The sequence below is a fragment of the Sander vitreus genome, chromosome 11 (genome assembly GCF_031162955.1).
Source record: "Sander vitreus isolate 19-12246 chromosome 11, sanVit1, whole genome shotgun sequence".
Classification (NCBI taxonomy): Eukaryota; Metazoa; Chordata; class Actinopteri; order Perciformes; family Percidae; genus Sander; species Sander vitreus.
Genome location: NC_135865.1, coordinates 7,590,657 through 7,604,017, shown reverse-complemented (window position 1 = coordinate 7,604,017; position 13,361 = coordinate 7,590,657). Strand labels below are relative to the sequence as shown.

General features: G+C 40.4%; 1 protein-coding gene across 2 annotated transcripts in view; it reads right to left on the bottom strand.

Annotated features, from left to right (window-relative positions):
• ube2f (ubiquitin-conjugating enzyme E2F (putative)) overlaps window positions 1–13,361 on the bottom strand; it is a 46,124-nt gene that overhangs the window by 20,980 nt on the left and 11,783 nt on the right. For both annotated transcript variants that reach the window (XM_078263268.1, XM_078263267.1), the window contains 3 exons: window positions 11,953–12,018; window positions 2,220–2,287; window positions 273–343 (listed from right to left, as the gene is read on the bottom strand). In XM_078263268.1, the coding sequence (XP_078119394.1) occupies window positions 273–343; window positions 2,220–2,287; window positions 11,953–12,018 (205 nt within the window). The remainder of the gene's footprint in view (window positions 1–272; window positions 344–2,219; window positions 2,288–11,952; window positions 12,019–13,361) is intronic.

Here is a 13,361-nt window from a genome sequence, read left to right as displayed (position 1 = left end):
ACTTGTTTTGGTGGTGGTCACACCAAAACAATGGTTTTATTTTTTTGGTGTGAACTGTCCCTTTAAGGGTTTGCCCATTACATTTCAGGGAATGTGGGTGAGAGTGGATGTCTACAGTAGCTAAGGGAATAATCTTTTATTAGCTTTTTCTATCAATTGTTTAGCAGGAAGAACAATAATGTAACTTAAAGTAAAATACGAAAACTAGAGCTAAACAGAGGAAGAAGCTTCACACTGTAGGTGAGTCGTGAAGGAGGTGTCGGCAGCATTACCTTAAACAGATCTCTCCATTCTCTGTGATGTTAGGATGCCATATTCTGGTCAGGCATCTCACTTTAGGAGGCTGGAGATTAACATGGAGAGAAAATTAAGAAAGGAGAGACACACATTTTTATTTACTTTAATTTAATAAACCTTTAATACCCAATATTAACTTGTCAGATCATCTTTATATAATAAAAGCCTTTGCAGAAGGTGTAAATGGAGATAACTCCATACTTATGCTGCTGTTGCAAAATAGCGTAATTTCCCATTTTCTCTGTTTTTGTGAAATTCTTCAGTCATGAGCATTTGAATAGACCAGCCCTCAAAACTCAAGCCAGTGTTTTTATTCACTGTTGTTGGTCAACGTGGAGGCTTCTGTGTCTTCTGTCTCTGTGCTCCATGTCCCACTGTGGTTTGAGGCTTTTAACTTGTCTAGTAGGACAATATTCAAATTTGAGAGAGAAAACATCCCCCACGGCGCTTCTTCATTAACTCAGTTTCAGAGTTTGACCATTTAAAGGCAGCTTACATGTTTTAAAATAGCTATATATTTATATTGAATAAATTATAGATTATTACATGGCTTGGTTGAATTCTAAGGCATTCTGCGTGCGGTCTGTTATTTCTTGATAACAGACCGTTGCTAAGGATAACACACCGTTGCCGTGCATAGCAGAGCGTTGCTATGGACGCAGTTCTGTTCACTCTAGAGGACAGCTATAGCAATCCGCTGAAAGAATTCCGGATAATTTATCAGCTGTGGCAAAAAGTGAGGAAACGTGGATCAACTTCTGTCCTCCAATTCAAGCAATGGCAGAAGATCTGGTGAGCGCCATCGCTACATCTTTATATACGGTCTATGATCGCTACACAGTAACTTCAGCCGTAGGGACCACACCGCTTAATTAGTTAGCTTACATTATAACATGTTTAACGTTACAGGTGTGTCAACTGCAGCGGCTGTGCAAAAAGGATGTCTTGATCACCCTGTCGGGGTTGTATTCGCTGCCTCGCTCTACATTATCCCTTACATAAAATATACTTTTTTACAAATTTACTCACAATGTCTTTACTGCAATGTACTATGTTCCTATTGTTCTAACTCCACTCTCAATCTTCAATTCAACTTGTTTGAAACCTTGCTGCAGGAACACTCACACAGACTAGAAAGCAAATTACTCTTACTATTAACATGACTTTATTACCGGTTATATACTGAAACTTTCTGTCTTGTCACACTACTCTAAGCTAATATCTGCCACGGGAGCATTTCTCTCCTTGAATGCCACTAGGCCCAACTTTAGGAATCGATTAACCTTTCATGATTGAATGTTAATTGAATTCTGTCATAAAACTGCCAGGGATGGCTGCATAGAGGAAACGGTGTGTGGGCGGCAGCTGTCATATATAGTGGAGACGCTGCTACTTATATCCCTGAGAACTGAGTAGGCCTACTATGTTTTTTTATTGTGAAGAGCTATGTCACTGGGCAATGATTCGGTGAATGTATCTGACAGCTAGTTAAATAAATAAATTGTTAATTTGATACATCGTTGTATGTGTGTGTGTGTGTGTGTGTGTGTGTGTGCGAGAGAGAGAGAGAGAGAGATAAAGGACTAGACAAAAGACGAAGATACAAGGCATACATACAGACACAAACAAACACACACACACACACACACACACACACACACACTAACTATCAAGTTTTAACAACAATTAATTTATTTAACTAGCTGTCAAATACATTCACAGAATCATTGCCCAGTGACATAGCTCTTCACAAAAAAAACATAGTAGGCCTACTCAGTTCTCAGGGATATATAAGTAGCAGCGTCTCCACTATATATGACATAGACAACATAAATACACAGGCGGGCACGGGCATGCACACAAGCAGACACACAACTTGAATTTTTTTGGCCAAATGATGAGAAAACACCTGGACAACTCACCACCATGTTATAGGCTTCGGGGACGTCTACTTCAAACTGAAACCTTCCACTCTGGTAGTAACCCTCATCTGGAAGAAAGACAGAGGGCAAGGTTTTTCAATAAAGAGTATCTGTTTTATAACAAACATCACTTTACAATTCCCTGTGAAAAGAGGGACATGATCATTGTCATACACTGTTGATCAGCGTTTAGAACATATCATCATGACCTTCTGGATTAAGTGACCAAACACTGTCAGACATCATCTTGAACAAGAAGCTCAAGCGTTTCTGCTGGTAACATTTGGCCTAGCGGGCAGCCAGATGTCACTGTTTAGCAGCAGTAATAGCAGTTACCTTATGTACTCTATAGCTGACTGGGTAGAACTCTTTCCAAGGGTCTGTCTGACAGCATAATACACGGATAAAAAAACAAAGCTAATCCTCTCTCCCACCACAAATACTTGTGCTAAATGCAGTATGCTGCCAGATGATGCATACATTGAGCCAGGTTAAGCTTTTTGTCAGACGGCGCATTTTTATTTATTTTTTTTAATAGCTGGAGCCCTCCCATGCCAACGCAGTGGTCACATTGAAATGAAGGTGGTTTGTCCCTGAACTCTACGTGACAGAATCCGGAGGAGATCGACCAGCTCTGCTGAGATCAAGGAAACTGCTACATGAGAGTAAATGAGAGGACCGATTGGACAAACTGAATCTCAACCTAGGAAGTTATCTCAGAGGAGAAAAGGCCTAATGTGTGATGTTTCAGTTGGACCACATTCTGTAGGTCAAATATAACACTGGCTTTAATCCTCCCTTTTGATCTTGCAATGGCAGACTTCAGTACACCAAAACACACAGACAGACAGACACACACACAACATGAAAGCATAAAAACAAAAATGTTTATTCATATACACACACATCACAAATTATTTGTCATTATATTTGTCAATATGTCATTTGCAGTGACATTTGTTTGACCGGTTTATATATCCATCTACCTTTGTAAGCTGTCCAGTCAATAAAAGATGCCTCTCTCTCTCTCTCTCTCTCTCTCTCTCTCTCTCTCTCTCTCTCTCTCTCTCTCTCTCTCTCTCTCTCTCTCTCTCTCTCTCTCTCTCTCTCTCTCTCTCTCTCTCTCTCTCTCTCTCTCTCTCTCCCCAAATGTAGCCAATTAAAGACATAGGATCTGTTGAAGAGGGGTCTTTACAGTGGCCATATTATGCTCATTTTCAGGTTCATAATTGTATTTTGAGGTTGTACCAGAATAGGTTTACATGGTTTAATTTTCAAAAAACACCATATTTTTGTTGTACTGCACATTGCTGCAGCTCCTCCTTTCACACGCTGGTTTCTTTCAGGTTTCTGTTTTAGCTACAGAGTGAGACCTCTCAGCTTCTGTAACATCTCTATTGTCAGTCGCACATGCGCAGTAGCTAGCTAAGGATTACATGAGCTAGCTCCAACTTCAACTGCAGCCTTCGATTAGCCGGGAGACTTCTTCTAAAGGAGGGCGCACTTCCAACTTTGCGTGGAATACCTGCAGAACAGGGACATGTAAGTAGTTCTATACAATTTATTTTGTAGCTTAGGGTGAATTTGTGTGTGTTGTAGCAGTGTTTTGCCATTGAGAACGAGCTAGCATGCTAGCGCTAGCATGCTAACGGTTAGGCCCCTCGTCTCGGCTAGTGACGTAGAAAGCCGTGCAGAGTTTGAACAGCTGGCCCGGAGACTGAAGGCAGGACACATTCAGAAACCTGTATCTCACTCAAAACAGCATGGATATTTGTTTTTTTTCAAAGTTTGTATGTGTGTGGAAGCACCAGAGACACAAAATAACACCCCATTCATAATATGGGCACTTTAAATAGTTGAACCAGAGGAGATGCTAGAGAATCATGCCAGAAAGAAAAAACTACCTATGACGGCCAATATAGCTAACACAGGTGGACTGATACTCATGGCAACTTTTGATTGAACTTAGAATGAACTTGAATTTAGAGGAAAGGAAAGCATTCGATAATATGTAGTGATCTGAACGGGTACATGTGCACTATTGATTAGGTAGCCAGTATCCAGTTTTGCACAATTTGTCTAAAAACACACTTCCACGGTAGCATAATGAGGGTCCATACATGTAAACTGAAGCATTGAGAACTTTGTAAGTGTGCAGACAGTTTATTAAAAAGATAGTTTAGAAAGACCGTTCACGTATACAGGCGGGCGCCATCTTGGGAAAACAGTCTCGACCAGTGGAACGACGAACGCCGTGCTTGACCTATGTTACCGGTTACTGGTTGCACGGCGTTCGGTGTTTCGACTGGTCGTGGCTGTTTTCCCAAGATGGCGCACATGTAGGGACCCTCATTATGCTACCGTGGAAGTGTGGTGCTATTTTGAGCCTTGTTAGTGATATAGAAATAGCGATTTCTTTTTACTTTACCCGTGCCCCGATGACTAGCGGTATAAGGTAATTAGCGGTTTGCGATAAAACTGGTCACATTCCATTAGCATGAAAACAAATCCCAGAGAACGGTCGACTCGGTGTGTTATTAACCCATAGGTTCATTTTGCGCCGGATTTGTCCTTTAATGAGGAACTACTAAAATACCAAGGAGGAGGCCACAAGCACAGCACACCTGTTATAACCAGTTCATTTCCTGATGTATTTAGGTAAATCCTTGCAGTCACATGCTGATGTGTATTAGCTTACCATATATACCATATTCAAAATATTTAAGTATATACTATATATTTAGTTTGCTTAGAAGATTGCCTCCTTGACAGCTCCCTTGTTCAGCAGAATTTCATTAGTTTATCATTTACATTTATGCTAAACTCACACATCTACATCATGTGGTTGGTCTGCTTTGCTTTCACACCACAAACAAGAGAGTTTAATTGAAAGCAGGCAGAGACCCGTCCTTTGGAGCTCTCTGACAGCACCTTTACTTAAAATGTAAATAGAGCCTTCGTCTGAATCAATGATTTTGACAAACTGAAGCAAAGAAAAATCATGTAGGAAGAAATAAGCCATCATACCCAGATGAATAAGCATAGTTGTGTTTCACCCTGTAGAAAGATAGAGAAGCAGAGTGCAGGTCCTGATTGGTGTTGACAGATAATTAGGTTTTCTGACAGAGCTCTGAAAGACTCATCCATAATTCTGAGCACAATAAAAAGACCAACAAACAAGAACGTGTTTTTTTTTCCTCCATGGTACTGATGTACAAACGTCATTGAAATAAGACAGTTAGGAGCTTTATCAACATTTCCTCTATTTTGTTGTTGTTTTGCCCGGATTTGTGCACTTACATTTTGCACTACTTATATTTTATTTTTACAACTGGGCTGGCACCAAGGTGATTGCCAGAAAAGCTTTATCCTTGCAGCACAACTCAAAACCAATTCTATATATAATATTTTCCCATGATGATGATGGTTTCCCAATACAAGAAACTCAAACAAATTATACTGAAAGGCAGCAGGGCTTCTGCAGAAGGAAACGCTGTTTACCCATACAGCTGTACTGTGACATGAGCATGAAGCCCGTACATGCAGACACACTACTGTGCAGAGTTGAACTTCTGATGGCCACGTAGCCCCTGTAGCCTCTGCTTGGCTGTCCAACAAAAAAAACACCACCACCACAAACAGAGCACCAGCAAGCTCCAACATTGATCTAATAATTGAAACCCCATTGTATAGCCAAATTAACCCGTCCAGTGCACTATGTACCAAGCATCTAATTGGACAGCCACAATTCAAACGCTATTGACGTGGCTTAAAAGTGCATTTAGAAATAAACCAACAACAAGGTAGTGTCCCTACATTTTAAAGGAGGACAAACTAAAGCACAAAACATATCCAGCTTGGGAGCTCACAAAGCAAAACTAATACAGAAGTAGTCAAACCCAAGCTTGACGTTGACTATTTCTGAGCAAATGTGCATAAAGACAATAAGTCATCCAAGGTGTTACAAACATATTCAAAAAAGGGCTGTAAGATATGATTGCTGCAAAAGGTCCCTGTACAAAGTGTTGATAGAGGAAAAAACTACATGCTGTTATTTTAGCAATGTAGTGGCAATCTGATCACCAAAAATGCCACTGGAGGGAATTTGAAACAATTTCCAACGCTTGCTGGTGCAAATGATGAGGTCCGCCATCGTCTTAAGGTTAATCCTTTATTTTATAAATGCATTCAAAAAGACTGACTGTGTCAGATTAACAACGAGCAGACGAGATCTAAAAAAACATCACTCGCACACTGCTGAGGTTGAAAAACTGTGCCGCTTCCCAGATCCTAAGTTCCTCAATCCTCTTCTCACCTGTGATTCCTTTTCTAACCTCTGATTAGCACACATACACACAGGTGTGCAGGTGACGTAACACACACACACACACACACACACACACACACACACACACACACACACACACACACACACACACACACACACACTATACACATAGCACGCGTACGCAGCACATGACTAAATTGGCTACAACAATCAATAAGGGTCATTGTGAGTTGAATTTTATTTTACTAAACTATATATTTGTTTGCCATAAATGTACTTTATTCAACACACACTACGACCTCTTGCCGTCTCTTATAAACTTATTAAACAAACTCTGCAGGTTTCTGCAGCGACGTGCACGACAATACATCAATTATCCATATGCAAATCAAGCAGAAAAAGTACACATCTGAAACACAAAGACAATGTGATTTGTTTTTCTTTCATTACTGTATTTCTATTGAAAATCCAAACAATGTCATGTGAGAATGTGTTTACCCCAGGGTGTTGCTGCTGTCCCCATTCCTCAGAGACACAGGGGTCTGGCGCAACGGGGGTGAGCGGTTGCATGGGAAAGAAAAATAAACTAAATCGAGTGACTAAATAGACATCCTAACTAGCCCATTGTTTTCTGTTGTTTTGTTTTTTTTTGTTTTGTTTTTTTAACGGAGCAAAATAAATGTTAGATTCATGTTGGAGAAAATACACTTTGATCAAATGTTTGCATACAATATACAGTTTATTATGTAAAAACAAACAATAGAAAATGATCTGCTCTCAGCCATACGCCGTGCTTCAATTACATCTGGGCAAACAAATGCTAAAGAAATTATGATTCTTTGAGTTTTGTTAATCATTTGAACATTTGTATGTATGCATCATGTTCAAAAATGCTCACACTGTTCACTGAGCTGTGATATGGAAATGAAGTCAAGAGGCCCACGTCGTTTTATTACCGCCGGAAACACCATGTATGTGGACTGAATGTGAACTGATGTATATGTCAAGGTCAGCAGTGGGGGGGGGGGAAATACTGTTTTCTTATAGGACACAGAGGAGTGTTGCTTGAGGACTTTCTGATAATAGAGTACTGTAGAGAGACTATTTCCCATAGGATAAGGAGAGATTTGTTTTTGGCTGTATTCCAATCAGAAAGGATTTCTTTTGTTCTGTCACAGTATAAAATCGATGTGCACAAACTTCTCTGTGGGAGTTATTGGGGAAAACTGATCTGGTGAGACCTTGACACCTTTTCTCTGTAACTTCCCTGTAATTAATTACATAAACTTTTGCAATATATCACTTTAACCATCTCTGTGCTCCCTGTGTTTGTATATTGAGTCCTAAAGCGCATCACTGGAGAGGTCAGAAAATCTCCATAACACAATTTGTTTTGGTTTCTTCTCTTAGAAGCAGCTTGGTACTGGAAATATGAAAGTGAACCATGCAGGGTGCCTTCTTCACCTAGATGAATACTGCACCACATGCCTCCAAAAAAGCCAAAGAAAGAGTGTTGTTCACAAGAACCACAAGTGGATAGTGTTAAGATGTGTAAGACCACATCTTTGTCTCTATGAATGGGAAGTTTAGTGTTTTATATTATTGTTGCTCTGTAAAACTGTTGTGTACAAAATGTTTATCAAGCACAGGACTAAGTGAAACAACTGAAAGTGAATTAAGGATATCAAAACGGTTTCAGCACAAAAGTTTAAGCACGTTTTTGTCAGTTATCAAAAAGCTGGGCATGTGTGTGTATTTTGTTCGGTTTTTGTCACTTTATGTGAAGCGGTACGTTTTGTGGCTGGGCCATTGGGCTGGACCCATTAAGACATGGGTGTTTTTTGGACCAGCAGTCAATCAAACACTACAATTACAGCATTACCTGTAGCGTGAACAATACTCATCGAGAGTAAACAGAGCTACTGCTATTCCCATGAGAAACGTAGAAGATAACAAAAAGAGAAGAGAAAAGGAAAGAAGCACTCATGTAAGCCTTGGGCTATGACTTATCCACATAGCCGAACAAGTTGAGATGATTTTACCTTTCACTGGTTTGGATATGCATCCTGAGGCGAGTTCCCTCCTTTGCATTGTATATTTTCCTGACCACTTCCGTGCAGTGCACATTACAGCGTCTGTGTGTATAATGTCTAACTAACAAACTGCTATTCTGAAAGGAAATTTGACAGCACAGCATGACGACCATAGAAAAATGAGACACCTTCGAATTAGCATCTTTCATCTTACGTCTTACAGAGAGACACAGCCAGCACTTGAGGTGGTATATTTGGCATTGTCAGGCTAGACAGAGGTTCTGAATAATTGAGCGCGTCTTTCTCTGAGAACTCAATCTCCTTATCAATTTCCCTTAAAGAACACGACACCAGACCTTGTCTCTAATTGCTGATCTTTGCTTTTCTCTGCAGAGTTTGCTTACAAAGACCTTTGAGAAAACTAAGCTTGGGGTTGCAGTGCCTACTCGGGTGGCAGGGAAACAGATGAATCACAGACACACGCATAACATACACACGCACTTACACACTTCACACACAAGGCCGGGGAACAGCTTGAAAACTTTTCAAATGAATTCACCACTTGCTAAAACATCAAGATTTGCAGTGACTTTCATCAACTCTCTCAAAAACTGACAAAATCAAGTTACCCAGGCCTTTTTCAGAATTGACAATGTCTGGTACTGAAACCACATATACCACGTTGTAGTATTAGCACCTACAACTGCAATAAAATAATAAATAAATATTCTGTCTAGGGCTGCACTATATATATATATATATATATATTTTATTTTATTTTTATCGTTATTGCGATATCAACTTCTGCAATAAACACATCACGAAAGACAGCAACATTACTGAAAGCAGCAGAAGCGCACTTTAATATTTGTTTATTTATCGCAAGTAATATCGTTATCGCGATATTGGGCAACGTTATCGCGTATCGCATATTTTCCTTATATCGTGCAGCCCTAATTATGCCTATGTTTCAGTTTTCTTCACTACTTGTCCCCTCCCTTTCTATTACTCCACACATAAACCCAAAGCCATGTGTTCCTCTTGAAATGAGAGGGTGACATTGGGCTTGAGGGCAGAGAGACAGTGTATGACAAATAGAGAGCAGGAAGTGAGAGGTAGGAGAGCCTGCAGAGACTTGGGTAATCCCACACCAGTGTGCTCGGTTTGTACAATATTCGACAGGTAGCCCATTTTGCTTGGAACACCGCTGAGCAAGCAGATTGGATTTGGGGATTAATGATGGTGCCGCGGTACTGTCGAAGAACAGAGACAAGACTGGAGTACCATCTCAGGAGAAAATACTTTAAGCCCCATAAACTTACTAACATTTGCAGTCTCCCACACATTCTGCACACACAAACCCTGCGTATTGTCTGAAAGTACAAAATGAGAAAGCAGTGGATACAGCTGCATGTCCTACCTGGGGGCAAACATATTTTGCTGAGCACTCCATATTCAGGGAACTGTGTCACATTTAGCTAACATTTTGTATTTCAATTTTCACATTTGTCATCAGGGCTGTCCCCGAAACAGGATTTTCAGAGTCGACTTGTCATGTGCTTGTGGTTCATGCTTTATCATATTTATAAATAGTTTTAGAATTATGAACATTATTACTGATGTCTTTTCCATACGCCCAACCTATAAATATGAGAAATGCATTAGTCACTCTCACCCTCACCAGTTAGTGTCTAGGGCTGCACAGTATCTAACTTTTTTCATCGTCATCGCAATATCAACAATAAACACAGCGCATAAAAGGCTGCGACATATTGTGAAAGACACTCAAGAGATTTTTAGTTGAAAGAAAATATCAGTAGAAGAAACTGCACTTTCAAATGGAACTGTCACTTTTTTTTTTAGTGGTGCCTTTTATATTCAATTCAATGTTCAATTTGTTCAATAAAAGAATGTTGGAAATGATTTCCTTTCATTTGTTTTAAATTCAACAAGCAGTTTGTTGCTGTTGAAAGCAGCAGAAAGGAAAAACTGAGTACACTTTAAAATCTGTTTATTTATCGCAAGTAATATCGTTATCGCGATACTCAACAACGTTATTGCATATCGCATAGTTTCCTCATATCGTGCAGCCCTATTAGTGTCAGTTCAGCTCATCTCCAGAGCTGCAGTCCCTAACTAAACTCCAGTCTACATCAGTCCCACGTTTTACCTATAAGACACATTTAATACCATTGTTCATCATCTGTGATGTGCAAACAACAGGGGCACGTTTGACCGCGCACCAGGCTAGTGAACGAGACCGTAACCGTGCCTAATGCATGAGTCTATGTAATCAAACGGGTGTCTAGGTTCTCGGCAAGTTTGAGTTATCAACGATCCCAGAAGCCTTTATGTCTCGTGCATCTTAGAATTGTGTTCATGGAAATTCATAGGCTACGTTAACACCGCCCCGCCGCCGCGCAAACCGGTGACCGAATCTATAAAATCAGTAGGCCAACCAACGACCGTCCGGTTGAACCGAGTCGCGTAAAAGCGCCGGCCAGCAAAGACGTGTCTGTAAACTCGTGGTAATAAAAAGGCAGAGGGCTGGGCGATATGGAGAAAATCAAATATCACCATATTTTTGACCAAATCCCTCGATATCGATACCGCAACGATATTGTAGTGTTGACTATTGGGGCTTTCACAAAATATTTACACAATGAGATTTTTGATAAATAATCATCAGTAATGTGGATATAATGACTAAGTGGATAAAGGCAAATAATAGAACAGCTAGAACAGTCTGGTGTGTTCAGAAAATGACATCACTTTACTGTAATGCAGCCTTTAAAACCAGGAAAAGACAACACTTGTGCCGTATTACGATATCCAAAATCTAAGACGATATCTAGTCTCATATCACGATATCGATATAATATCGATATATTGCCAAGCTCTAGCGCACACAACATGGTGTTCAACGTACCCCCGTTTCAGTTTTAAAAAAAAGTGTTGCTACGTTTTGTCGGTGCTGAACGTGGCACAGATTTCCACACAGTCAGAGAAAGTAACAAAGGAAAAGTGTCATAGTTGAGTTACAAAATCCTAGCACAGAGAGGAGCATATCTCCTGTATTGGCTGCAGACAGCGATATCAGCTGAAGATCCAATCACACTGGACGGCAGTAGAGGAGGATTTACCAGCGTCTGGTTTAAAAGTAGTTTAGCCGACTTCATTGACAGTCAGCACCGGAGCTGAGAGCGTCGGAGCAGCCGAAAGACATGAGTCAGGCTACCCTGCCACACGCTGCCCTCCTTTACATTACCCTTAATTACCATCACAGTCTGATTTAAAGTGTGTTTAATTCAAACATTGAACTCAGAGCGCACCAGAAAGCAGTTATGAAACAATGATTAAAGCAGTTAGTGTAAGAGAGAAAAGGGGACAGACTGATGTCGCTTTCTCTTACCAGGTGACACTGCCAGCTGGAAATGATGCAGCTTGTCCTCATCTGGGAAACTGGCTTTGCATGTACCTAAACAAGAACAAATGGAGGGGGAAGTTATTAAGAGGCAAAGGTTAAAGCCAGAAGCAGCTGTATGAAGATCTACCATTACTTTTTATTATTTGCCTTTGCATCAAATAATGGCATTAACATAAATCACATATTGTATTTTTATGAAATCCTTCCTGAGCCACAGTCTGTCGATACTGTCTACACAGACTGCAGGATATATGCCTTGGGCCTTGCTGTGGCACCACATTCCCCCCTGGTGTCCAAGGAAACATACTGCACTCAGGAAGACAGTTGGCACAACATAGTGTTTTTTTTTTTATTTAACTATTTTCACGTGTAAGCAGTTTTTAAACAAACTTAACAGCACATCAGCCCTTTTCCCTGAACAACCCTTCTTGAGACGTGTGAAACATGTTAGTGTTTATGACTGTAATGAATGTAAAACTCAAGTCATGCAGAGTAGATCATTTACAGTACTGTGGGCTGCACATAAAATGCAGCCCTCCACAAACAACTGGTGATCATTTATCACATCTGAAAGTTGAATTTGTCTTCTTTTGCAAACTTTCTCCACCAAGCTCATATATCATTTACGCCAACTTGGGCCCAGCAGTCATCAGACATGTCAAATAACATTATACAACAGCACAGTGTAAATTGACAATCTAAGTATAAAAATGTGTATGTGTGTGGTAATGTTTAGAGGGAGGATAATGATGGTAAACAGGATATAATTTTGAAAGAAGTTTATTTTAATAACACTTTTTTTTTCTCCGTAACATAGCCTAGGCTTAACATGCTTAAACTCCAAATCAGGGTCCAAAATTAGCACCATCTACCAGCCAAATGCTGGTAAAATATGCAGGTGGCTGGCAGATTTGCTTCACTCACCGGCCAAAAAAACAATGGTTATCTATTGAGTGGCTGGTGGACAAAAAAGTTAATTTTGGACCCTGCTCCAAATCCATTCAGATTAAAGGCTCTGACACACCAACCCGACGGCTGACCGTCGGCAGAAAAGGCAGTCGGACTGATCAGTCAGCTCCCGTCTCCCTGAGTGGGTCAAAAAAGTGCCTCGGAAGACACCGAAGCGACGTCGACTTGAGTGTACGTTCTGTGAGTGTGCTAGACGTAATACGTCTCCATAACAGCAGGCGGCGCTATCTGTATTGTCGCCCAAAAAATGAAATGACGGAACATCTCTCTAGACCTAGTAAACACAGAGCACGCTGTCATCAGTCACTGTTTTCATCAGAGAGTGTTGATAGTAGTCAAGAAGTATCGTTGTTGTCATTACTCGCTGAACGGAAGAAAATATGATGGCTAGTAATAAGAAGATACTGGCGTTGTCGGTTTTCTCA